The sequence below is a fragment of the Branchiostoma lanceolatum genome, chromosome 18 (genome assembly GCF_035083965.1).
Source record: "Branchiostoma lanceolatum isolate klBraLanc5 chromosome 18, klBraLanc5.hap2, whole genome shotgun sequence".
NCBI classification, from domain to species: Eukaryota; Metazoa; Chordata; class Leptocardii; order Amphioxiformes; family Branchiostomatidae; genus Branchiostoma; species Branchiostoma lanceolatum.
Window position 1 is genome coordinate 12,466,513 of NC_089739.1, and position 27,591 is coordinate 12,494,103.

At 42.4% G+C, this 27,591-nt stretch overlaps 2 protein-coding genes, 1 long non-coding RNA gene and 1 other non-coding gene across 4 annotated transcripts; 3 read left to right on the top strand and 1 right to left on the bottom strand.

Annotated features, from left to right (window-relative positions):
* The first annotated feature begins 496 nt into the window (after positions 1 to 496).
* On the top strand, positions 497 to 6,316 carry LOC136424162 (steryl-sulfatase-like). The gene is made up of 7 exons (XM_066412659.1): positions 497 to 696; positions 2,615 to 2,736; positions 3,208 to 3,330; positions 3,449 to 4,156; positions 4,632 to 4,695; positions 4,919 to 5,139; positions 5,485 to 6,316. Exons 1-7 carry the CDS (start codon positions 557 to 559, stop codon positions 5,859 to 5,861), a joined length of 1,755 nt encoding a protein of 584 aa, XP_066268756.1. The 5' UTR covers positions 497 to 556; the 3' UTR covers positions 5,862 to 6,316.
* LOC136424864 (U5 spliceosomal RNA) lies at positions 2,340 to 2,460 on the top strand. Its single transcript, XR_010753946.1, has one exon. It is a non-coding gene; the product is annotated as a U5 spliceosomal RNA (small nuclear RNA).
* A 1,398-nt stretch (positions 6,317 to 7,714) lies between the features above and the next one.
* LOC136424163 (steryl-sulfatase-like) lies at positions 7,715 to 12,328 on the top strand. The gene is made up of 7 exons (XM_066412660.1): positions 7,715 to 8,016; positions 8,809 to 8,930; positions 9,406 to 9,528; positions 9,648 to 10,355; positions 10,851 to 10,914; positions 11,165 to 11,385; positions 11,705 to 12,328. The coding sequence occupies exons 1-7, from the start codon at positions 7,877 to 7,879 to the stop codon at positions 12,079 to 12,081; spliced, it is 1,755 nt and encodes a 584-aa protein (XP_066268757.1). The 5' UTR covers positions 7,715 to 7,876; the 3' UTR covers positions 12,082 to 12,328.
* On the bottom strand, positions 10,458 to 11,841 carry LOC136424164 (uncharacterized). The gene is made up of 2 exons (XR_010753827.1): positions 11,728 to 11,841; positions 10,458 to 11,361 (listed from the first exon to the last, which is right to left on the bottom strand). It is a non-coding gene; the product is annotated as an uncharacterized lncRNA (long non-coding RNA).
* Positions 12,329 to 27,591: the final 15,263 nt, after the last annotated feature.

The window sequence follows — 27,591 nt, forward strand, 5'->3', positions numbered from 1 at the left end:
CAATATCAAACGAGTACCCTTTCTTTCAAATTTTTCTGCGCACTTCAGCAGTGGGGGTATGTTTTTGCTCTGGAACTCCAGCAAGACAAGGGTTAAGAAACAATCTGAACATTAGAACTACATGTATAACAAAAAGCCATGAAATATACCTTTTTAAGAACAGTTAGCTGTACGACTAGTATATATCCTTTAATGGTCTATCACATTTGCCATTGTGTTATGAAGTGCCAACCAACAAAACCATGCCACGCTATAGGCTCATTGACCGATCGTACAAATATGGCGGTCACGTTACAGCCGACAAACACTGTTAACAACACACACATGTCAACACCACGTAAACGCACATATTTTTAAAGATCGATAGTTGGTACACTTTTAAAGTTATTGATATAGATATGAGTCTCGGAAGTTTGCAATTTTCTATTGTCTAATCCAATCTGTCCAAATTAAGGGCATACATATAATAAGGTATACTCAGCACTTGTTTACATAACCTTAAGGTTAACCAGGTACTATATAAGGTACGCGCACACAGATTCAGCGTCCATTCACGATGGGGGGTGTTCTGTGGTTGGTGTTCTTGTCGGTCGTGTTGCCGATCTCCCGAGCGGACGATCGGCCCAACTTCGTGTTCCTCGTCGCCGACGACTTGGGGATCGGAGACGTCGGCTGCTTCGGAAACGACACGATTCGGTAAGTGCCGGAGTTTCTGAAACCAACAAAGAATTCTGTCACTTCGGTAAGGCCTGGAGTTGCCGGGCGCATATCAAAATTTTTGTCATGTTTTTCTGAAGTTCACAAAGGTTACAAAGATTTTACCACGTTTTTGTACCTTTTGCTACTTTTCGTCAGTTCATCTGTTTTGGTAGAAGTCATTCTGAATCAAAGTTTAGCTGTAATTGCCAACACAAAAATTGGACTTACCCAAATTTTCGACTGATCAGCAATACATTGCTTCCGTGACGACACTAATCTTCTTGTAGAATGGGGAAAGAAGCAATGTTGTTTCAATAAGTTAACCTATAGTTGGCATTTATTAGCGAAAAAAAATATACAGGATATTATACTAGTAACGTATCACAGCTAGCTGTGCAGACAAACCTTAAAACTTTGCATCATGTTGGCCATGGGGTCAATGACCGTTCGTACATGTACGTTTGCACGGCATTACGTAACAGTGCAGTCAGGACTAAGCTAACGGTGCTTTGACGCCCTCTTTCTTCGTTTCGCTACAAAAATACTAGTAAAACGTGTACATGTCTGTAGATGGAAACGTAACATGCAACTAATCTGCGACTTAGAGAAGAACATGGAAGTTTGAAGTATTTTGTTTCAATATCGTGATAATGTAAAAAGTATCAAACTTAAACGCTGGCAAAAAGAACAAAGAATGTAAAAATACATGTTTTTGACATCTCGTTTATCTCTGTCGTTGTGTGTCCATTCTAAACCGTTCTGGTATGCGTGTATGAAGGAACGGAAATAATGCGTGATTTAATGGAGTCGTATTACGCACTATTCAAATCCATTGAAGGTTTGTGCTGGTAACCACAATTTGTCGATCGTGTTACTGCAATGCCGAGCAAAATGATCGGCCCACCTTCGTGTGTTCGTGTTTTCTCGTCGCCGGCGCGACTTGGGATCGGGAACTGTCGGTTGCTCTCAAAAGACTTTTGTCGAATTTTCGACCGTTTGGGTCATTGACCGTTCGTACAAATCGAGCAATGCATGAACCTTTGTAACTGCCACATTTAGAGTCATTGACCGCTCGTACAAGTTGACCACTCCTCAAACCATTCTTCAAAGCCTTCGGGGTCATTGACCGCTCGTACAAATACGCTGAAACGTAGTTTACGTGTCAACCGCGGTTTTGACCTTGGTGGTATATACTTGTATACATCTCATTCAATGGGGGCTTCCTTTCAAGAATTTTCAAGTCAATGCGTACTTTCCCATTCTTTGCATACTACATTTCAATTGGCGACACAAATCATGATAGATCCTTGAGTTTACCTTTGACACACTGACCCACCTGTAGCTAATCATCATATATCCAAGGGGACCTTGCATTTTTTTTCACTTCTGAAGTTGCATATATTGTATTGATATCAACATGATGTCATACACAAAATCTAGTTAATGTCAACGCTACATGTACAAAGGGAGTGACAACACATTCGGGGTTCGATCGTTTTCCTTAAAAATGAAGAGTTAACCAGATTCAGTCCTTTGACGTGTCATTGCAACTATATAATGGAGCCGTTAGTATTTAGTAGTACTGATACTGCTGCTATTGACCACACTTCCTCGAAGATACTGCTGCAAATGCGGTATCGTTACTCTCGTTTCTCTTCAATGTACGCGCAAATCTTTTGTCTTTTACTGAAGATTTGCGTGGAGGGGAACAACTAATGAATATATAACGCAATATTTTCTTTCACGTGGTCCTGACTTGCACATGGCTCCTGATAAACCAAAGAAGTTATATTTCAGAAACGCGCACACGTACCAAATATACAATGGGTTGGCTGTGTGTCACATTGGACTTTAGAATGGATGAGTTCAGTATGCTTTATTTGTGACGTATCATTCCCTTGCAACATACTCTTAGGACTCCGAATATCGACAATATCGCTGCTAAGGGTGCCAAGTTGACCCAACACCTGGCCGCCGCTGCCGTCTGCACACCCAGTAGATCAGCCTTCCTGACTGGACGCCTTCCCGTGAGATTTGGTAAGAACTCTAGTCTTGTATACGTATCTTGTGTACGACTTTATGCGTACTTTGGTTGTATTTTAGTCGCAAACTTCTCAATGTGCTTTGTGAAAGTTTGTTTTGGATTTTGTATATTGTCCAGTTACCAGGGCTAACCCTTTGCTATAGCCTTCGGCTAGTTGGGCAGCCCTGGCTGTACTTTTGTTATAGCCAAATGAATAAATCAAGTTGCTGGTCCTGTATGACGTTGCCACAACAAGGCATGTCATTGGTTGCGCATTTCATAAACAGAACCAGCGACCTCTGACGGAGAGGGTGTGTCTTTCATGCAAAAGTAGTTGGTAGATCATGGAATAGTCAATTTTTCTTGTACGTACACACACCCATGACATGTTTCTTGCCTACCAGCAGAAAATGTGTACCTATCATATATTACATACAGATATCTCACACTATAATATGATATCTCACTTTATAATCACGACGAAGGAATGGCGGGAACTGATGTACCTATGGCATACGTATTTCTGGCTGCTCCATCCGGGCTACCAAGGTCAGAGGTCACTTTTCCTCAGATGGCAAAGGATCATGGGTACCAGACAGCACTGATAGGTGAGATGAAATTTATTTTTTGTTGTTTGTTGTTTTTAATGAATAAGATAATCATTACAGATGTAATGATCTCAAGGCTAACTTGAGTACTAGTATTTGGGACGTTTCTTTCTTATAGGAAAATGGCATCTTGGTCTAAACTGCAAATGGGTAGGAGACCATTGCCACCACCCCAACAAATTCGGGTTCGACTACTTCTATGGGTTTCCTGGTACAAACGCGCCCGAGTGCGATCCGAACGATGTGAGCGAGCGGCGGACGGGGGCCACGGCGAAGTTTGCCACTAATGGATTCTATAGACGAGTCTACGTATGGGAGATAGCAGTCAGCGTTTTCCTTGTCCTTTTGACACTCAAGTATTTCCAGTACATTCAGTGGAAAACTGTCATTGTGCTGTCTGTCGTCGGCTGGTCAGCTGTGATATTTACATATGTCTATTGGGCCAATGGCAGAGTTTTCAACTGCGTCATGATGAGAGATGATGACGTCATAGAGCAGCCATACGACGTTTCTACCCTCACTCCCAGGATGACACTGGACGCCGTCAAATTCCTTGAAGAAAGGAAAGAAAGGAAGGAACCCTTCTTACTGGAAGTCTCCTACTGGAACGCACACACCGCCCTTTTACCTTATAAGGAATTCCGCGGGAAAAGCCGACACGGTCTCTATGGCGACGCCGTGGAGGAGATGGATTGGAGCATCGGGGTCGTCATGGCAACGTTAGACAGGCTGGGTTTGACAAACAACACCTTTGTGTACTTCACGTCTGACAACGGCGCCCATATGGAAATAGGAGATGCCGGAGGGTGGAACGGCATGTACAAAGGTAAGACCGTAAGGGTGTTTGTAGTCACGTGACTTTGACGTGCCTTCTATTAGAGTCCGCCATATTGGTGGCTTGAAATCACGTGCCTACTCGAGGCAATTGCTCAGTCCAATTATTTATTTTCTAGGTCTACTTGGTTGCCTGATCTTTTCGAATAGATAAGACAGCACACTAGATAAATGACCTTGTTGTTAGAATCAGAAAATTCCGTCCCGATCATTCTTGGATTTATCCACACCACCATCATGGCGGCGGAGTCGTGACGTCACATGCAAACGTCATATAGGAATAAAATGTATTAAAGCATCTTACTGGTGTGACACGTCGTCAAAATGATTCTTAAGTTTCTTACAATCGTTTTGATAGAATCTAAAACTAAAACCAAATTATTCATTTGTGGATGCATAAATCAATTTCCGTTCATGCAAATATTAGAAATACCTACATTCTAAGTACCTTGCACCCGATCTTACAGGTAGTAAAGGCCAAGGAGGCTCTGAAGGAGGAATCCGCATGCCTACACTTGTGCAGTGGCCAAGGTAGATCTGTTGCTTCCAATCATTTCAACTCTCGCACATTCTCGTGAGACTGTGCTCTCGCGTGAGGAGATTCCAAAATGGCGAAAACAGGTCTATTGTTGCACATTTGCATTGAGCACTGTTTAGTTAGGAGATGCCTGCCTGCTATTTTTTTCACAAGCATGTCTTACTAAATAGACTTCGTAATGCATCCATCTTATGCTTTTCTTCGTACGTTTCTCAGAAAAATCAAGCCCGGTACTGTAGTCACGGAGGCCACGAGTCAGATGGACATTTTCCCCACGGTAGCAGACATCCTCCAGGCCCCGCTTCCCCAGGACAGGGTGATGGACGGGCGGAACATCCTGCCGTTGCTAGGCGGGGCCAAGCAACCGTCTCCACACGACTTCATGTTCCACTACTGTGGGAATATCCTGCATGCTGTAAGGTACAGACCTAAGAAAGGTGAGCTATTCTAAATGAAGTTCGAACAAGGCATTAAAAGAAAATATTTTGGGTGTTAGCCAAACAATTCTTTGATAAACAATAGATTTTGGGTTGGGTTATTTTATTGCCTTTCTATCTTGAGCCTGGTTCTGGGGTACTAGGTAGAACCCGACAATTTCAAGGTTTAACGGTCCAGTATGGCGTACAATACTTACGTCATAATCACGTGAGTGCAAAGTTCAAACACTCTATGGTTAGAAATTGTTCTGCACATATCGTTCTACTTTGATGTAGATGTTCTTTTCTATATCTATAATTACGCTGTGTGATTGTTTGTTTGTTTGTTTGTTTGTTTTCTCAAAGGAAATGTGACCTGGAAAGCTCACCTCGCTTCCTACCCCTGGCTACCCGGTACAACACACTGCGGTGACCAACGACTTGCATGCTTCTGTGGCGTTCAATTTGGGGTCACCTTCAAAGACCCGCCATTGCTGTATGACGTCACTAACGACCCTACAGAAGACCGACCAATCACCGCCGACTCCTACCCGAAATACCGAGAAGTTCTTGACGTCATCAAGAAGGCTGTTGAGGAACACAAGCAAAGCCTGACCCAAGTGGACAACCAGTTCAAACTGCCGCTATTCTTTCCTCGTCCTTGGATGCAACCATGTTGCAACTTTCCTTCTTGCAATTGCCGGGAAGATGTTGATTTTTCTTCCCTTAAAATCAGAGTCTAATGAAAAAATTCATTAATAAATGTTAATGAATGGATATTTCGTTGCTTGCTGTATTCCAAAATGTGCAAATGTGCACAGGCTTTAGACAGTACGGTGAGCTTTCTGATTTTAATTCTTTAAGTGCCAATTTAAAAAAAATTCTAAATGTCTAAGAAGCATACTTCGATCTGGCATAAGGTATAATGATAATGGTCAACTCCGCTCTTCTTTAAAATCACAAAATACGTATATACTTTGGAAACTTTTTTCCGTTTATTGTTCAAGCTAGACCATACTGAACAGCTTTCGCACTACTTTTGTCATGAGGCTTATCAACTGTCACCAATTATGACAGAAAGTGGCTTATTATCAGGCACATTGCTTGTGACAATGAAAACGTGTATCACTCCGCGATATAGAGCATGGAACAAGTACATATGTACAATTAAAAATCTGGAATCAGCTCACAAGAATGACTTTTTTGCATTGTTTACTGGCAAGGAACAAGTATCATGATACAATAGAGAGCACTACAACAACTCACAGCAAATCCTTATCATATTGATGTTTGCGTAGCAATACCTGAAGGTTGGAACTTCCGTATATGCAAACAACACAAAACAGAGTCATGTAACGCTTTTAAGCGTATTGATAGCTACTAGGACATCATCAAGACCTATATTGTCTGGCCAGTCACCGTATTTCAAGAAAACGGTGTGACTGTGATGGTTCCTACTTTTATCAGAGAAAATTAGTAGGTCACGTATATAAAAGACTCGATGCTACAGACCAATTTAAATAGATCTTTAGATGCAGCAACTCCCACAATGCAAAAATAGGTAAATACATAAAATACTGCTTTATCATTACACTATGTCAAAGAGTTATGCTAGCCCTTTTATTCTAGTGATTAGGATATTGTATTCTATACTTCTATTTTGTACTATGTTTGATAGATATCGATGTTGCCATACATTGTACCGTGTACGAATGTCGTGCTATAAGTTATTTTTCTATATAATGGACTGACTAGATGTAAAGACAAGTCAAGTGAACCCACTTGTCGTCAAAAAGAACTCACCTGCTTTTAATAATCTCGCGGGGTTGTTGTGAGGATGCACGGATATGTATGGCCGCCACTATATAAGGGAACTGTTAAATGTGCAAAGGTTCGGTGTGACGGGTCGTTCAGTGCTGCTGCCTGAGAAGAGGTTGTGTTACACCGAAGGGCTATGTGGATACAGTTACAGATGACTAGTAATCTGGTGGATGTACCAAATACTAAGTACAATGTATCGTATCTAATACCAGCTGATAAAAGATTTGTGCCAAGGGAACCGGTCTTGGTAAGGGGTCATCAGATGTGATGTCACGCCCTGCCATGCATGATGTGTTCTGATTTGCAAACGGTTTGTTTTGTTTGGTGGGTTTGAGCCTTGGTTTGAGTAATCATCCAGAGATAACACTGGGTGTTGATATAGGGCAAACCAAACTGTTCAAATCAAAGTAGGTGGTGGTTCTGCGTAGGATCAATAGAGAATCAAGGGTATGAATTGAACCAGAGAGAAAGCAAGTTTATCAATTGTTAAAAATCTTTCAAACAAATGGTTTTCCAGTCATGATAGACAGGAATGCGATTACTCTACAGATACCAAGCAATCCGTGAATACCCGATTTGGGTTTTAACCCTGATGATGAATTAATCATTCCAAATTGTAATTGGTAGCAATTTAGTAATTTGCAAATATCATGCCTTTACTATCTGATAATTTTTTGACTTAATTATACTCAGTTATAATCAGTTCTCTGATCTGACCTCTGACCTCAGTCTGTACCTATATGTAAATACGTACTTATGTGTATATCTGGTGTATTTTTATGCTGTTGTATTGTGTAATGAGCTCTGGAAAATTAGCACCCTAAAGGGGCTAAAGGGCATCTTAATAAACCAATAAACCAACAACCAATCGTTTACTTAACCTAGAGGTCAGCTAGGTCAATTAGGTAAGCTGTCACAGATTCAGCGTCCAGTCGTGATGGCGGGTGTTCTGTGGTTGGTGTTCTTGTCGGTCGTGTTGCAGGTCTCCCGAGCGGACGATCGGCCCAACTTCGTGTTCCTCGTCGCCGACGACTTGGGGATCGGAGACGTCGGTTGCTTCGGGAACGACACGATTCGGTAAGGGTGGCAGTTTCTGATACCAACTAAGATTTTTGTAACCTGTTGTTTATTTGATATTTGCATTTCTCGCCTTGGCAGAAATATAATGATGGCATCTTCGTTCAATTGGTAACTTTTCTTGTGGCAATAGCAGACAGAACCGTGAGTCGTATTTTGTACCAATTCTAGTTTAATAGTGGAGAGCTATCATCGGAGAAAAGAGGAGATCGTATACTAGTTTACATAACATTCAGAACAGGCTCATTAAAGCAGCGTTGGGGTGATTGACCTTAAGGGCAGAAACTTTCACGTCATCGTGTGACAGACCGGTCAGCAGTGTAGGCTTTTATTTGACGTCGTTTGCGCCATGTTGGATTAGAGTGCTGCTTAAAATACAATAATTGTAACGTCAATGAAAGCCTGTATTAGTAATTTTGACGCCCATTTTCTTCAATTCACTGCGAAAATCATCGAAATGGTACGTGTTCCTAAAGTAAACCAACCTGCTTGAGTAAACATAAAGCGGGTGCAACGAAACATAATCTGCGATGAAATAAAACAACATCGAAGTTGTAAGCAGTTTTTACAAACTTATAACCTCCGTGTATTTCCAATATTTTTTCCAATCTTTTCCAGTAATGTGAAAAGTGCAACACTTAATTGTTGCCTTCCTGACCAACCAAATTTACAATTCATAAATGGGCAGGAATATCACTACGAGCTGGCTGCAGCCATTTATCACCTTCAACATTAGAAGAAATGACCACATTATACTTCAATATGTTATCCTTATCAATCATTGCATGTCAGGACTCCGAATATCGACAATATCGCTGCTAAAGGTGCCAAGTTGACCCAACACCTAGCCGCCGCCGCCGTCTGCACACCCAGTAGATCAGCCTTTCTGACTGGACGCCTTCCTGTGAGATTTGGTAAGAACTCTAGTCTTGTATACGTGTCTTGTGTACGACTTTATGTGTACTTCGGTCGTAGTTTAGTCGTAAACTTCTCAATATGCTTTGTGAAAGTTTGTTTTGGATTAAATATGTTGTCCAGTTACCCGTTACCCTTAGAATGCTATAGCCTTCGGCTAGTTGGTTAGCCCTGGCTGTACTTTTGTTATAGCCAAATGAATAAATCAAATCAACCAACTCTTGTCATTGTTTGCCTTTCCACCAGAAGTTGATGGTGCTGTATGACGTAGGCACAACAAGGCACGTTCTTGGTTGCGCATTATTTAAACAGAAATAGCGACTTCTGGCGCAGAGGGTGTGTCTTTCATGCAAAATAATTTCGAGATACTCGCGATTTTTTTTTGGTTGCACTTACACAACCATGAAATATTCCTTACTTAGCCGGAAACTATATACATATATTTAAGACAAATATTTCTTTCTAATCATAAAGGTATGGCGGGAACGGATCGACCTTTGGCCTATGTTTTTCTGGCTGCCCCATCCGGGCTACCAAGGTCAGAGGTCACTTTTCCTCAGATGGCAAAGGATCATGGGTACCAGACAGCACTGATAGGTGAGATGAAATTTATTGTTTTGTTGTTTGTTGTTATTAATGAATAAAATAATCATTACAGATATAATGATCTCCAGGCAAGCTAACTTGAGTATTTGGGACGTTTCTTTTTTTTTTAGGAAAATGGCATCTTGGTTTAAATTGCAAATGGGTAGGAGACCACTGCCACCACCCCAACAAATTCGGGTTCGACTACTTCTATGGGTTTCCTGGTACAAACGCGCCCGAGTGCGATCCGGACGATGTGAGCGAGGGGGGGACGGGAGTGACGGCGAAGTTTGTCACTAATGTATTTTATACCCTATTCTACGTATGGGAGATAGCAGTCAGCGTTTTCCTTGGCCTTTTGGCACTCAAGTATTTCCAGTACATTCAGTGGAAAACTGTCATTGTGCTGTCTGTCATCGGTTGGCCAGCTGTGATATGTACATATGTCTATTGGGCCAATGGCAGAGTTTTCAACTGCGTCATGATGAGAGATGATGACGTCATAGAGCAGCCATACGACGTTTCTACCCTCACTCCCAGGATGACACTTGACGCCGTCAAATTTCTTGAAGAAAGGAAAGAAAAGAAGGAACCCTTCTTAATTGAAGTCTCCTACTGGAACCCGCACACCGCCCTTTTACCTTATAAGGAATTCCGCGGGAAAAGCCGACACGGTCTCTATGGCGACGCTGTGGAGGAGATGGATTGGAGCATCGGGGTCGTCATGGCAACGTTAGACAGACTGGGTTTGACAAACAACACCTTTGTGTACTTCACGTCTGACAACGGCGCCCATATGGAAATAGGAGATGCCGGAGGGTGGAACGGCATGTACAAGGGTAAGGCCGTAAGGGTGTTTGTAGTCACGTGACTTTGACGTGCCTTCTTTTAGAGTCCGTCATATTGGTGGCTTGAAACCACGTGTCTAGTCGACGCAAATGCTCAGTCCAATTATTTATTTTCTAGGTCTACTTGGTTGCCTGATCTTTTGGAATAGATAGGACAGCACACCAGATAAATGACTTTGTTGTTAGAATCAGGAAATTCCCGATCCATCGGTTGCCATCTTGGATTAATCCACTTCCATCATCGCGGCGGAGTTGTTTTTTTTAAAAGTCGTAACGTCACAGGCAAAAGTCACATAGGAATAAAATGTTTTAAATCATCTTACTGGTGTGACACGTCGTCAAAACGATTCTTAAGTTTCTTACAATCATTTTGATAGAATCTAAAACTAAAACCACATTATTCATAAATGGATGCATATATTAGTTTCCGTTAATGCAAATATTAGAAATACCTACATTCTAAGTACCTTGCACCCGATCTTACAGGTAGTAAAGGTCAAGGAGGCTCTGAAGGAGGAATCCGCATGCCTACACTTGTGCAGTGGCCAAGGTAGATCTGTTGCTTCCAATCATTTCAACTCTCGCACATTCTCGTCAGACTGTGCTCTCGCGTGAGCAGATTCCAAAATGGCGAAAACAGGTCTATTGTTGCACTTTTGCATTGAGCACTGTTTAGTCGTAGGAGATGCCTCAGCGGCCCTGCATGCGATTTTTTCCACAAGCATGTCTTACTAAGTAGACTTCTTCATTTACTACTTCGTAATGCATCTATCTTATGCTTTTCTTTGTACGTTACACAGGAAAATCAAGGCCGGTACTGTAGTCACGGAGGCCACGAGTCAGATGGACATTTTCCCCACGGTAGCAGACATCCTCCAGGCCCCGCTTCCCCAGGACAGGGTGATGGACGGGCGGAACATCCTGCCGTTGCTAGGCGGGGCCAAGCAACCGTCTCCACACGACTTCATGTTCCACTACTGTGGTAATGTCCTGCATGCTGTAAGGTACAGACCTAAGAAAGGTGAGTAATGCTAAATGAAGTTTGAACAATGCATTAAAAGAAAATATCTTAAGTCTTAGGCAAACAATTCTTTGATAAACTATAGATTTGGGGCTGGGGTATTTTATTGCCTTTCTATCTGGAGCCTGGTTATGGGGTACTAGGTAGAACCCGGCAATTTCAAGGTTTAACGATCCAGTATGACGAACAATACCTACGTCATAATCACTTGAGTGCAAAGTTCTGCACATATCGTTCTACTTTGATGCAGATGTTCTTTTCTATATCTATAATTACGATGTGTGATTGTTTGTTTGTTTGTTTGTTTGTTTTCTCAAAGGAAATGTGACGTGGAAAGCTCACCTCGCTTCCTACCCCTGGGCTCCCGGTACAACACACTGCGGTGACCAACGACTTGGCTGCTTCTGTGATGTTCAATTTGGGGTCACCTTCAACGATCCGCCATTGCTGTATGACGTCACTAACGACCCTACAGAAGACCGACCAATCAGCGCCGACTCCTACCCGAAATACCGAGAAGTTCTTGACGTCATCAAGAAGGCTGTTGAGGAACACAAGCAAAGCCTGACTCAAGTGGACAACCAGTTCTCAATGCCGCTATTCTTTCCTCGTCCTTGGTTGCAAACATGTTGCAACTTTCCTTCATGCGATTGTCGGGAAGAGGTCGATTTATCCTCCCTTGAGATACAGATGTAATTGTCTAATAAAGAAAGAAAGTAATATTTGGGGAAGGGCTTTTAGCATTCCACAACGTGTAAAACGCAAATGATGGAATGCTGTTTAGATAGTGTAAAAAGCTTCCTGATTTCCATTGTTTGTGCCAGCTAAAAAAAATGTAGATGTCCAAAAGGCTTGTCTCTTTTTGTCTGGAAACACGGTATAAGGAATCATGACAAGCTCCACTCTCCTTTTGACATCATGAAATACATTTTGTTTGAAACTGTATCTTTACTGTATCTTTCCAATTCATAAGAAATGCTTAATGGTTCACTAAATTAATACCTCAATTCTAACCGTATTGTGGCTGCTATGGTATTGAATGTTATCCTATAAGATTATATTTATTTGATCAATTAACATTGAATTTGCCTAAAGAAATAATATCAACGTTTATGAACAACCCATGCAAAGATAGAATTGTTGAAGATGCTAATGGATACTGTATGACATTACGCCTTTTTTCATATGGAAAATAGATAATGTTTTGCAATAGAATTTGACTGTTTGAAAGCTTATGGACAGTGGTATGCATTGAATCAAACTTCATGAAGTTAGTGTTTGTAGAGGATTGTTGGGTAAAAATGTAAAATAAATGGATCCAAGCCTCAGCCGGACAAACATTAAATGTCTTTGATTTCCTGTTACATGTATTTCGTTTGATGTACCTATCTATCTATCTATCTATCTATCTATCTATCTATCTATCTATCTATCTATCTATCTATCTATCTATCTATCTTATCTATCTATCTTATCTATTTCTCTCTCTCTCTCTCTCTCTCTCTCTCTCTCTCTCTCTCTCTATCTATCTATCTATCTATCTATCTATTTATTTATTTCTCTCTCTCCCTATATATATATATATATATATATATCTCCCTCTCTCTCTCTCTCTCTCTCTCTCTCTCTATATATATATATATATATATATATATCTATATATCCAAACATCCGCATCTAATTCTTAACCGGACAGCAAATGCCATGGAATCCAAACTCAGGGACAACCAAGCAGGCTTTCGTTCAAACAGATCTTGTGACCAGATACCAACCTTGAAAATCATATATAGTGGAGCAATCTGCAGAATTTAACTCACAACTGTACGCCGTCTTCATCGATTATGAGAAGGCATTTGACTCACTCGACAGGTCTACGCTGTGGAACATCCTGGATCACTATGGAATCCCCACAAAAATCATCAACATGGTCAAAGTCTTCCACAGCAACTTCCAAGCACAAGTATCTCACGGAGGCGAGAAGTTAGGAAACAACTCGAGAAGTTAGGAAACAACTCGATCCAAGTGGGACTGAAAATAAACGTGTCCAAAGCAGATGGGGGTTAAAACTGTGGGGAAAGCTAAGCCTGTGTGTTGCCAAGGAACAGAGGTAGAGTTAGTAAATGAGTTTACTTACCTTGGGAGCGTTATAAGTAACGATGGAGGAACAACCAAGGACGTGGAGGCACGCATAGACAAGGCTAAGGCTGCCTTTGCCCAGTTAGAACCTGTTTGGAGGGCCAGAAACATCTCGGTAAGAACCAAACTGAGGATCCTAGAATCGAATGTAAAATCAATATTGCTGTATAGTTGCGAAACCTAGGGACTGACTCAGGTTGATATCAAAGGCATCCAGAGCATTTCATGAGGCTTGAAACTTGAATAAAAAAAACTCCAATTTGTAGTCATTCCTACACATAGTAAATTTCAATAACACTGTACCATTACATATCGACATTAAAGGAGCAAAATATGATCATGATGCCGTTGTGTGGTGAGAACTGATAGAAAATCCAAGCCCTAATAGACTGATCCTGACTGTCCATCATAATTAGCGGTTTGACCAATGAGAGAGTGACTGCATGTCCGTCAAATATTTGCATTTTTATGTTTTGATTTTGCATTTCTACGTTTTGAGGGAGGTAAGCGGGGCTATGGTATCGGTCTATTTACACTAGGCGCGTTAAACTAAAAGATGACCATGTAGCTTATTTTTGTGCCGCTTTTGAGTACTTTTGATAAGAAATCCGCACGCAAATGTATAAATGTTATGTTATGTAGTAAACTGAGTGGCATTAAATGTCAATTTCATAAAGATTACAGCAACTAGAATATTTCCAGTTTTCAAGCCTCATAAAATTCTCTGGGTGCCTTTAAGAAACTCCAAACCTTTATCAACTCAAGATTACGCTTCATCCTCGGTATCTGGTGGCCTCAAAAGATAAGCAACACAGATCTCCTTGCTAGAGCGGACCAGGAACCCGTGGAAGTCACTATCAGCAGAAGAAAGTGAAGGTGGATAGGAAACACATTGAGAAAACCTTCATCATCCATCACAAGAGCAGTGCTAGAATGGAACCCTCAGGGGAAAAGAAAGAGGGGGGAAGACCAAGGCTCTCTTGCAGAAGGGGTGTCAAGAAAGATCTAGACAATGCCAACACCTCATGGCAAGAGGTTAAGAGGACCGCCGGAGACCGGAAGAGGTGGAGACAAGTCACTGAGGCCCTATGCTCGGGGCGAAGAGGATTAAGTCAAGTAAGTCAAACATCTTCCAAATATAGATCTGAATAAATATCTCAGAACATATTTCTACTAAAGAAACGCGTTTCATTTTTCTTCTGAGCAAGGCCTGGTTATCAGGCGCAAATACGTCCATTCAACGATCATTTGAATCAATGTCCTTTTTTCCCAATAGCATGCTATAAGTACATTGTCGTAGGCGAAAGATGCTATTTGGTGGGCTACCTATAGCATGCTATTGGAAAAAAAGTCAGAATTGGTATTTCGGCTTCAGACAAGAAATCAAAAGTAAAGCCTACGGCATCCGGTGGTCCCAAGCTATTTCCCGTCCAAGTACCGACCGGACTCGACGTTCCTTTACGTCAGAGTTCAAACGAGATAGAACAAGATTCAACGTGATTTGGCCGTACAATGTCCTTGTTTGGACTACGGTACGGCCAAATCTCGTTCTATCTCGTTCTACCGACGAAGAGAGGAATGTTCATACTAGATAGAAAATATGCAAATGTGGGCCTAATTTGCATAATTAATGAGAAACTACTATAATTTCATACTAGTAAATGACGGCAATTTCATACTTGTGGTCTCGGACCGGAGTTTTTTTGCGATTTCGTATGTAGGCCGACAACCTCAGGTCGACGGGCTACAATTCCGCCGAGAAAAGTAGGACGGAAAATGTAATCACATGGTCGAAAAGCGGTTTTCTGCTGTTTTCCGATGTATTTATCGGTATTGTCCATTGTCCCTTTATTTTGGGTAGAAACCATAGTAAAATGTAAATTTGGCATCCGAAAATTATCATTTTTTTACACTTTTTTGATCGAACCTGCTCGGAAAAAACGAGTTTTCCTGGGGTCACGGCATATATGCTGAGAAAGCTTAGTAAATGGTGTCTCTAAAAAATGAAAAAAATAAAAAAGTCATGTGATAACTTTTTCGCAATCTCCGATGACGCAAATTCGGTGAAAATGCATTAAAAACGATGCTATTTGGGTCATCAGGCAAGAAAACCGCATCACCGTTCCCGCGGACTAATACAAAAAAGGCTTCGATAGCGAACCAACTGCACCGCGCCCAAAAATACTACAACTCACGGGCTTTTCAGAAGATTCAAAATATTCATACACAGCTAAAACCATCACCAAGCAATCTCGGGCAGAAATCAGGGTGACGACCACGCACTTCCGGCAGATTACCGGGTCATGACCCAACCCCCGGTCACAATTGAACTCCGACCCGGAACCTTAAGAAACATATTATGTCTTAAAATTTGTTCAAAATTTTCAGAAAAGTTATATCCACCATATATCCAAATTTGGCGTATCTGCGACTATCACTTTTCCCGCAGCAGGGGTTTAAAGTCATGTGAAAAACACTGTGTTTTGAGGCTATTTTGCCAACGTGCAGGCCTTAACAACGTTACAGTAGGGAAATTGATACAAACATCATTTTTCAGGACATCGCTTTTCAAAAAACAGGTAAAACGGGATGGAGAGCCTGCTCATGCCCTTGGCTTGGACATTATGCGGACTTTCCGTCGTTTCGGTGCTGCATATTGGCAGAAAAGCCTCTTTAAGAGTTGGCGTCGGTGACGTCACGCAGTGACGTCATGGTTCTCGAGGAAAACAGCAGGGGGTCGCGTTTTAAGTTCGTAGCTTTTAACTGAAACGAAGAATATGTCAAATTTTGGTATAGACTGGTAGACCACGGGTCACACATTCCGAATCAAACGCGTCCGACATCAAATTCTTCACTACTTCGCCGTAAAGGCCCCTTAAGCAGCACAATGCTCCGTAAATGTGTAAAAGAATGCATTCTGACACAGTCCAAAGCGCAACCTGGAGCATATCATCAGAGCTAGAAGCGGGCAGTTTAAATAAGTGCGTCCGAGATGTGTAGCGCGCCTAGTAGGCTGTCTCTTCACACCATCAAAAGAAGAAAAGATCGCGACGTTAAGGAGCGATGAACCAAAAGTCAGAAAACCAAGTTTCGCCTTAAGAAGGCTTAAAGCACTTAGATTTTAGCTTAATTCACCCATTTAAGTCATCATAAAGGCGGGGCATCGCGAAAATCATACCGAAGGTCAAGTTGAGACATGGGCTTCCATCAAATGACGTAGTCAGTGAATTCCTTTTAAAAATGGTTTGGCGGCCAGAAATGATTAAAGATGGCCGTATTTGAGGTTTGGGGGGGGGGGGGGGCACATGGGGGAGGGGGGCGCCAAGCACCTGTCCATGGATATATCGAATTTAAAAGAGAAAAAAGGGCAAACTTCGGGGTTTTTTCAAACAAACTTACAGATTTTGATAAAAGCTTTCGAATGCGTCGAAATAACGTCATCTATGACGTCATCGACGTAGCCGCTGCCGTCCTTTTAAGGTCTCGGACCGGAGTTTTTTTGCGATTTCGTATGTAGGCCGACAACCTCAGGTCGACGGGCTACAATTCCGCCGAGAAAAGTAGGACGGAAAATGTAATCACATGGTCGAAAAGCGGTTTTCTGCTGTTTTCCGAAGTATTTATCGGTATTGTCCATTGTCCCTTTATTTTGGGTAGAAACCATAGTAAAATGTAAATTTGGCATCCGAAAATTATCATTTTTTTACACTTTTTTGATCGAACCTGCTCGGAAAAAACGAGTTTTCCTGGGGTCACGGCATATATGCTGAGAAAGCTTAGTAAATGGTGTCTCTAAAAAATGAAAAAAATAAAAAAGTCATGTGATAACTTTTTCGCAATCTCCGATGACGCAAATTCGGTGAAAATGCATTAAAAACGATGCTATTTGGGTCATCAGGCAAGAAAACCGCATCACCGTTCCCGCGGACTAATACAAAAAAGGCTTCGATAGCGAACCAACTGCACCGCGCCCAAAAATACTACAACTCACGGGCTTTTCAGAAGATTCAAAATATTCATACACAGCTAAAACCATCACCAAGCAATCTCGGGCAGAAATCAGGGTGACGACCACGCACTTCCGGCAGATTACCGGGTCATGACCCAACCCCCGGTCACAATTGAACTCCGACCCGGAACCTTAAGAAACATATTATGTCTTAAAATTTGTTCAAAATTTTCAGAAAAGTTATATCCACCATATATCCAAATTTGGCGTATCTGCGACTATCACTTTTCCCGCAGCAGGGGTTTAAAGTCATGTGAAAAACACTGTGTTTTGAGGCTATTTTGCCAACGTGCAGGCCTTAACAACGTTACAGTAGGGAAATTGATACAAACATCATTTTTCAGGACATCGCTTTTCAAAAAACAGGTAAAACGGGATGGAGAGCCTGCTCATGCCCTTGGCTTGGACATTATGCGGACTTTCCGTCGTTTCGGTGCTGCATATTGGCAGAAAAGCCTCTTTAAGAGTTGGCGTCGGTGACGTCACGCAGTGACGTCATGGTTCTCGAGGAAAACAGCAGGGGGTCGCGTTTTAAGTTCGTAGCTTTTAACTGAAACGAAGAATATGTCAAATTTTGGTATAGACTGGTAGACCACGGGTCACACATTCCGAATCAAACGCGTCCGACATCAAATTCTTCACTACTTCGCCGTAAAGGCCCCTTAAGCAGCACAATGCTCCGTAAATGTGTAAAAGAATGCATTCTGACACAGTCCAAAGCGCAACCTGGAGCATATCATCAGAGCTAGAAGCGGGCAGTTTAAATAAGTGCGTCCGAGATGTGTAGCGCGCCTAGTAGGCTGTCTCTTCACACCATCAAAAGAAGAAAAGATCGCGACGTTAAGGAGCGATGAACCAAAAGTCAGAAAACCAAGTTTCGCCTTAAGAAGGCTTAAAGCACTTAGATTTTAGCTTAATTCACCCATTTAAGTCATCATAAAGGCGGGGCATCGCGAAAATCATACCGAAGGTCAAGTTGAGACATGGGCTTCCATCAAATGACGTAGTCAGTGAATTCCTTTTAAAAATGGTTTGGCGGCCAGAAATGATTAAAGATGGCCGTATTTGAGGTTTGGGGGGGGGGGGGGGCACATGGGGGAGGGGGGCGCCAAGCACCTGTCCATGGATATATCGAATTTAAAAGAGAAAAAAGGGCAAACTTCGGGGTTTTTTCAAACAAACTTACAGATTTTGATAAAAGCTTTCGAATGCGTCGAAATAACGTCATCTATGACGTCATCGACGTAGCCGCTGCCGTCCTTTTAAGAAACATATTATGTCTTAAAATTTGTTCAAAATTTTCAGAAAAGTTATATCCACCATATATCCAAATTTGGCGTATCTGCGACTATCACTTTTCCCGCAGCAGGGGTTTAAAGTCATGTGAAAAACACTGTGTTTTGAGGCTATTTTGCCAACGTGCAGGCCTTAACAACGTTACAGTAGGGAAATTGATACAAACATCATTTTTCAGGACATCGCTTTTCAAAAAACAGGTAAAACGGGATGGAGAGCCTGCTCATGCCCTTGGCTTGGACATTATGCGGACTTTCCGTCGTTTCGGTGCTGCATATTGGCAGAAAAGCCTCTTTAAGAGTTGGCGTCGGTGACGTCACGCAGTGACGTCATGGTTCTCGAGGAAAACAGCAGGGGGTCGCGTTTTAAGTTCGTAGCTTTTAACTGAAACGAAGAATATGTCAAATTTTGGTATAGACTGGTAGACCACGGGTCACACATTCCGAATCAAACGCGTCCGACATCAAATTCTTCACTACTTCGCCGTAAAGGCCCCTTAAGCAGCACAATGCTCCGTAAATGTGTAAAAGAATGCATTCTGACACAGTCCAAAGCGCAACCTGGAGCATATCATCAGAGCTAGAAGCGGGCAGTTTAAATAAGTGCGTCCGAGATGTGTAGCGCGCCTAGTAGGCTGTCTCTTCACACCATCAAAAGAAGAAAAGATCGCGACGTTAAGGAGCGATGAACCAAAAGTCAGAAAACCAAGTTTCGCCTTAAGAAGGCTTAAAGCACTTAGATTTTAGCTTAATTCACCCATTTAAGTCATCATAAAGGCGGGGCATCGCGAAAATCATACCGAAGGTCAAGTTGAGACATGGGCTTCCATCAAATGACGTAGTCAGTGAATTCCTTTTAAAAATGGTTTGGCGGCCAGAAATGATTAAAGATGGCCGTATTTGAGGTTTGGGGGGGGGGGGGGGGCACATGGGGGAGGGGGGCGCCAAGCACCTGTCCATGGATATATCGAATTTAAAAGAGAAAAAAGGGCAAACTTCGGGGTTTTTTCAAACAAACTTACAGATTTTGATAAAAGCTTTCGAATGCGTCGAAATAACGTCATCTATGACGTCATCGACGTAGCCGCTGCCGTCCTTTTAAGAAACATATTATGTCTTAAAATTTGTTCAAAATTTTCAGAAAAGTTATATCCACCATATATCCAAATTTGGCGTATCTGCGACTATCACTTTTCCCGCAGCAGGGGTTTAAAGTCATGTGAAAAACACTGTGTTTTGAGGCTATTTTGCCAACGTGCAGGCCTTAACAACGTTACAGTAGGGAAATTGATACAAACATCATTTTTCAGGACATCGCTTTTCAAAAAACAGGTAAAACGGGATGGAGAGCCTGCTCATGCCCTTGGCTTGGACATTATGCGGACTTTCCGTCGTTTCGGTGCTGCATATTGGCAGAAAAGCCTCTTTAAGAGTTGGCGTCGGTGACGTCACGCAGTGACGTCATGGTTCTCGAGGAAAACAGCAGGGGGTCGCGTTTTAAGTTCGTAGCTTTTAACTGAAACGAAGAATATGTCAAATTTTGGTATAGACTGGTAGACCACGGGTCACACATTCCGAATCAAACGCGTCCGACATCAAATTCTTCACTACTTCGCCGTAAAGGCCCCTTAAGCAGCACAATGCTCCGTAAATGTGTAAAAGAATGCATTCTGACACAGTCCAAAGCGCAACCTGGAGCATATCATCAGAGCTAGAAGCGGGCAGTTTAAATAAGTGCGTCCGAGATGTGTAGCGCGCCTAGTAGGCTGTCTCTTCACACCATCAAAAGAAGAAAAGATCGCGACGTTAAGGAGCGATGAACCAAAAGTCAGAAAACCAAGTTTCGCCTTAAGAAGGCTTAAAGCACTTAGATTTTAGCTTAATTCACCCATTTAAGTCATCATAAAGGCGGGGCATCGCGAAAATCATACCGAAGGTCAAGTTGAGACATGGGCTTCCATCAAATGACGTAGTCAGTGAATTCCTTTTAAAAATGGTTTGGCGGCCAGAAATGATTAAAGATGGCCGTATTTGAGGTTTGGGGGGGGGGGGCACATGGGGGAGGGGGGCGCCAAGCACCTGTCCATGGATATATCGAATTTAAAAGAGAAAAAAGGGCAAACTTCGGGGTTTTTTCAAACAAACTTACAGATTTTGATAAAAGCTTTCGAATGCGTCGAAATAACGTCATCTATGACGTCATCGACGTAGCCGCTGCCGTCCTTTTAAGAAACATATTATGTCTTAAAATTTGTTCAAAATTTTCAGAAAAGTTATATCCACCATATATCCAAATTTGGCGTATCTGCGACTATCACTTTTCCCGCAGCAGGGGTTTAAAGTCATGTGAAAAACACTGTGTTTTGAGGCTATTTTGCCAACGTGCAGGCCTTAACAACGTTACAGTAGGGAAATTGATACAAACATCATTTTTCAGGACATCGCTTTTCAAAAAACAGGTAAAACGGGATGGAGAGCCTGCTCATGCCCTTGGCTTGGACATTATGCGGACTTTCCGTCGTTTCGGTGCTGCATATTGGCAGAAAAGCCTCTTTAAGAGTTGGCGTCGGTGACGTCACGCAGTGACGTCATGGTTCTCGAGGAAAACAGCAGGGGGTCGCGTTTTAAGTTCGTAGCTTTTAACTGAAACGAAGAATATGTCAAATTTTGGTATAGACTGGTAGACCACGGGTCACACATTCCGAATCAAACGCGTCCGACATCAAATTCTTCACTACTTCGCCGTAAAGGCCCCTTAAGCAGCACAATGCTCCGTAAATGTGTAAAAGAATGCATTCTGACACAGTCCAAAGCGCAACCTGGAGCATATCATCAGAGCTAGAAGCGGGCAGTTTAAATAAGTGCGTCCGAGATGTGTAGCGCGCCTAGTAGGCTGTCTCTTCACACCATCAAAAGAAGAAAAGATCGCGACGTTAAGGAGCGATGAACCAAAAGTCAGAAAACCAAGTTTCGCCTTAAGAAGGCTTAAAGCACTTAGATTTTAGCTTAATTCACCCATTTAAGTCATCATAAAGGCGGGGCATCGCGAAAATCATACCGAAGGTCAAGTTGAGACATGGGCTTCCATCAAATGACGTAGTCAGTGAATTCCTTTTAAAAATGGTTTGGCGGCCAGAAATGATTAAAGATGGCCGTATTTGAGGTTTGGGGGGGGGGGGGCACATGGGGGAGGGGGGCGCCAAGCACCTGTCCATGGATATATCGAATTTAAAAGAGAAAAAAGGGCAAACTTCGGGGTTTTTTCAAACAAACTTACAGATTTTGATAAAAGCTTTCGAATGCGTCGAAATAACGTCATCTATGACGTCATCGACGTAGCCGCTGCCGTCCTTTTAAGAAACATATTATGTCTTAAAATTTGTTCAAAATTTTCAGAAAAGTTATATCCACCATATATCCAAATTTGGCGTATCTGCGACTATCACTTTTCCCGCAGCAGGGGTTTAAAGTCATGTGAAAAACACTGTGTTTTGAGGCTATTTTGCCAACGTGCAGGCCTTAACAACGTTACAGTAGGGAAATTGATACAAACATCATTTTTCAGGACATCGCTTTTCAAAAAACAGGTAAAACGGGATGGAGAGCCTGCTCATGCCCTTGGCTTGGACATTATGCGGACTTTCCGTCGTTTCGGTGCTGCATATTGGCAGAAAAGCCTCTTTAAGAGTTGGCGTCGGTGACGTCACGCAGTGACGTCATGGTTCTCGAGGAAAACAGCAGGGGGTCGCGTTTTAAGTTCGTAGCTTTTAACTGAAACGAAGAATATGTCAAATTTTGGTATAGACTGGTAGACCACGGGTCACACATTCCGAATCAAACGCGTCCGACATCAAATTCTTCACTACTTCGCCGTAAAGGCCCCTTAAGCAGCACAATGCTCCGTAAATGTGTAAAAGAATGCATTCTGACACAGTCCAAAGCGCAACCTGGAGCATATCATCAGAGCTAGAAGCGGGCAGTTTAAATAAGTGCGTCCGAGATGTGTAGCGCGCCTAGTAGGCTGTCTCTTCACACCATCAAAAGAAGAAAAGATCGCGACGTTAAGGAGCGATGAACCAAAAGTCAGAAAACCAAGTTTCGCCTTAAGAAGGCTTAAAGCACTTAGATTTTAGCTTAATTCACCCATTTTAGTCATCATAAAGGCGGGGCATCGCGAAAATCATACCGAAGGTCAAGTTGAGACATGGGCTTCCATCAAATGACGTAGTCAGTGAATTCCTTTTAAAAATGGTTTGGCGGCCAGAAATGATTAAAGATGGCCGTATTTGAGGTTTGGGGGGGGGGGGGCACATGGGGGAGGGGGGCGCCAAGCACCTGTCCATGGATATATCGAATTTAAAAGAGAAAAAAGGGCAAACTTCGGGGTTTTTTCAAACAAACTTACAGATTTTGATAAAAGCTTTCGAATGCGTCGAAATAACGTCATCTATGACGTCATCGACGTTGCCGCTGCCGTCCTTTTAAGGTCTCGGACCGGAGTTTTTTTGCGATTTCGTATGTAGGCCGACAACCTCAGGTCGACGGGCTACAATTCCGCCGAGAAAAGTAGGACGGAAAATGTAATCACATGGTCGAAAAGCGGTTTTCTGCTGTTTTCCGATGTATTTATCGGTATTGTCCATTGTCCCTTTATTTTGGGTAGAAACCATAGTAAAATGTAAATTTGGCATCCGAAAATTATCATTTTTTTACACTTTTTTGATCGAACCTGCTCGGAAAAAACGAGTTTTCCTGGGGTCACGGCATATATGCTGAGAAAGCTTAGTAAATGGTGTCTCTAAAAAATGAAAAAAATAAAAAAGTCATGTGATAACTTTTTCGCAATCTCCGATGACGCAAATTCGGTGAAAATGCATTAAAAACGATGCTATTTGGGTCATCAGGCAAGAAAACCGCATCACCGTTCCCGCGGACTAATACAAAAAAGGCTTCGATAGCGAACCAACTGCACCGCGCCCAAAAATACTACAACTCACGGGCTTTTCAGAAGATTCAAAATATTCATACACAGCTAAAACCATCACCAAGCAATCTCGGGCAGAAATCAGGGTGACGACCACGCACTTCCGGCAGATTACCGGGTCATGACCCAACCCCCGGTCACAATTGAACTCCGACCCGGAACCTTAAGAAACATATTATGTCTTAAAATTTGTTCAAAATTTTCAGAAAAGTTATATCCACCATATATCCAAATTTGGCGTATCTGCGACTATCACTTTTCCCGCAGCAGGGGTTTAAAGTCATGTGAAAAACACTGTGTTTTGAGGCTATTTTGCCAACGTGCAGGCCTTAACAACGTTACAGTAGGGAAATTGATACAAACATCATTTTTCAGGACATCGCTTTTCAAAAAACAGGTAAAACGGGATGGAGAGCCTGCTCATGCCCTTGGCTTGGACATTATGCGGACTTTCCGTCGTTTCGGTGCTGCATATTGGCAGAAAAGCCTCTTTAAGAGTTGGCGTCGGTGACGTCACGCAGTGACGTCATGGTTCTCGAGGAAAACAGCAGGGGGTCGCGTTTTAAGTTCGTAGCTTTTAACTGAAACGAAGAATATGTCAAATTTTGGTATAGACTGGTAGACCACGGGTCACACATTCCGAATCAAACGCGTCCGACATCAAATTCTTCACTACTTCGCCGTAAAGGCCCCTTAAGCAGCACAATGCTCCGTAAATGTGTAAAAGAATGCATTCTGACACAGTCCAAAGCGCAACCTGGAGCATATCATCAGAGCTAGAAGCGGGCAGTTTAAATAAGTGCGTCCGAGATGTGTAGCGCGCCTAGTAGGCTGTCTCTTCACACCATCAAAAGAAGAAAAGATCGCGACGTTAAGGAGCGATGAACCAAAAGTCAGAAAACCAAGTTTCGCCTTAAGAAGGCTTAAAGCACTTAGATTTTAGCTTAATTCACCCATTTAAGTCATCATAAAGGCGGGGCATCGCGAAAATCATACCGAAGGTCAAGTTGAGACATGGGCTTCCATCAAATGACGTAGTCAGTGAATTCCTTTTAAAAATGGTTTGGCGGCCAGAAATGATTAAAGATGGCCGTATTTGAGGTTTGGGGGGGGGGGGCACATGGGGGAGGGGGGCGCCAAGCACCTGTCCATGGATATATCGAATTTAAAAGAGAAAAAAGGGCAAACTTCGGGGTTTTTTCAAACAAACTTACAGATTTTGATAAAAGCTTTCGAATGCGTCGAAATAACGTCATCTATGACGTCATCGACGTAGCCGCTGCCGTCCTTTTAAGAAACATATTATGTCTTAAAATTTGTTCAAAATTTTCAGAAAAGTTATATCCACCATATATCCAAATTTGGCGTATCTGCGACTATCACTTTTCCCGCAGCAGGGGTTTAAAGTCATGTGAAAAACACTGTGTTTTGAGGCTATTTTGCCAACGTGCAGGCCTTAACAACGTTACAGTAGGGAAATTGATACAAACATCATTTTTCAGGACATCGCTTTTCAAAAAACAGGTAAAACGGGATGGAGAGCCTGCTCATGCCCTTGGCTTGGACATTATGCGGACTTTCCGTCGTTTCGGTGCTGCATATTGGCAGAAAAGCCTCTTTAAGAGTTGGCGTCGGTGACGTCACGCAGTGACGTCATGGTTCTCGAGGAAAACAGCAGGGGGTCGCGTTTTAAGTTCGTAGCTTTTAACTGAAACGAAGAATATGTCAAATTTTGGTATAGACTGGTAGACCACGGGTCACACATTCCGAATCAAACGCGTCCGACATCAAATTCTTCACTACTTCGCCGTAAAGGCCCCTTAAGCAGCACAATGCTCCGTAAATGTGTAAAAGAATGCATTCTGACACAGTCCAAAGCGCAACCTGGAGCATATCATCAGAGCTAGAAGCGGGCAGTTTAAATAAGTGCGTCCGAGATGTGTAGCGCGCCTAGTAGGCTGTCTCTTCACACCATCAAAAGAAGAAAAGATCGCGACGTTAAGGAGCGATGAACCAAAAGTCAGAAAACCAAGTTTCGCCTTAAGAAGGCTTAAAGCACTTAGATTTTAGCTTAATTCACCCATTTTAGTCATCATAAAGGCGGGGCATCGCGAAAATCATACCGAAGGTCAAGTTGAGACATGGGCTTCCATCAAATGACGTAGTCAGTGAATTCCTTTTAAAAATGGTTTGGCGGCCAGAAATGATTAAAGATGGCCGTATTTGAGGTTTGGGGGGGGGGGGGGCACATGGGGGAGGGGGGCGCCAAGCACCTGTCCATGGATATATCGAATTTAAAAGAGAAAAAAGGGCAAACTTCGGGGTTTTTTCAAACAAACTTACAGATTTTGATAAAAGCTTTCGAATGCGTCGAAATAACGTCATCTATGACGTCATCGACGTAGCCGCTGCCGTCCTTTTAAGAAACATATTATGTCTTAAAATTTGTTCAAAATTTTCAGAAAAGTTATATCCACCATATATCCAAATTTGGCGTATCTGCGACTATCACTTTTCCCGCAGCAGGGGTTTAAAGTCATGTGAAAAACACTGTGTTTTGAGGCTATTTTGCCAACGTGCAGGCCTTAACAACGTTACAGTAGGGAAATTGATACAAACATCATTTTTCAGGACATCGCTTTTCAAAAAACAGGTAAAACGGGATGGAGAGCCTGCTCATGCCCTTGGCTTGGACATTATGCGGACTTTCCGTCGTTTCGGTGCTGCATATTGGCAGAAAAGCCTCTTTAAGAGTTGGCGTCGGTGACGTCACGCAGTGACGTCATGGTTCTCGAGGAAAACAGCAGGGGGTCGCGTTTTAAGTTCGTAGCTTTTAACTGAAACGAAGAATATGTCAAATTTTGGTATAGACTGGTAGACCACGGGTCACACATTCCGAATCAAACGCGTCCGACATCAAATTCTTCACTACTTCGCCGTAAAGGCCCCTTAAGCAGCACAATGCTCCGTAAATGTGTAAAAGAATGCATTCTGACACAGTCCAAAGCGCAACCTGGAGCATATCATCAGAGCTAGAAGCGGGCAGTTTAAATAAGTGCGTCCGAGATGTGTAGCGCGCCTAGTAGGCTGTCTCTTCACACCATCAAAAGAAGAAAAGATCGCGACGTTAAGGAGCGATGAACCAAAAGTCAGAAAACCAAGTTTCGCCTTAAGAAGGCTTAAAGCACTTAGATTTTAGCTTAATTCACCCATTTAAGTCATCATAAAGGCGGGGCATCGCGAAAATCATACCGAAGGTCAAGTTGAGACATGGGCTTCCATCAAATGACGTAGTCAGTGAATTCCTTTTAAAAATGGTTTGGCGGCCAGAAATGATTAAAGATGGCCGTATTTGAGGTTTGGGGGGGGGGGGCACATGGGGGAGGGGGGCGCCAAGCACCTGTCCATGGATATATCGAATTTAAAAGAGAAAAAAGGGCAAACTTCGGGGTTTTTTCAAACAAACTTACAGATTTTGATAAAAGCTTTCGAATGCGTCGAAATAACGTCATCTATGACGTCATCGACGTAGCCGCTGCCGTCCTTTTAAGAAACATATTATGTCTTAAAATTTGTTCAAAATTTTCAGAAAAGTTATATCCACCATATATCCAAATTTGGCGTATCTGCGACTATCACTTTTCCCGCAGCAGGGGTTTAAAGTCATGTGAAAAACACTGTGTTTTGAGGCTATTTTGCCAACGTGCAGGCCTTAACAACGTTACAGTAGGGAAATTGATACAAACATCATTTTTCAGGACATCGCTTTTCAAAAAACAGGT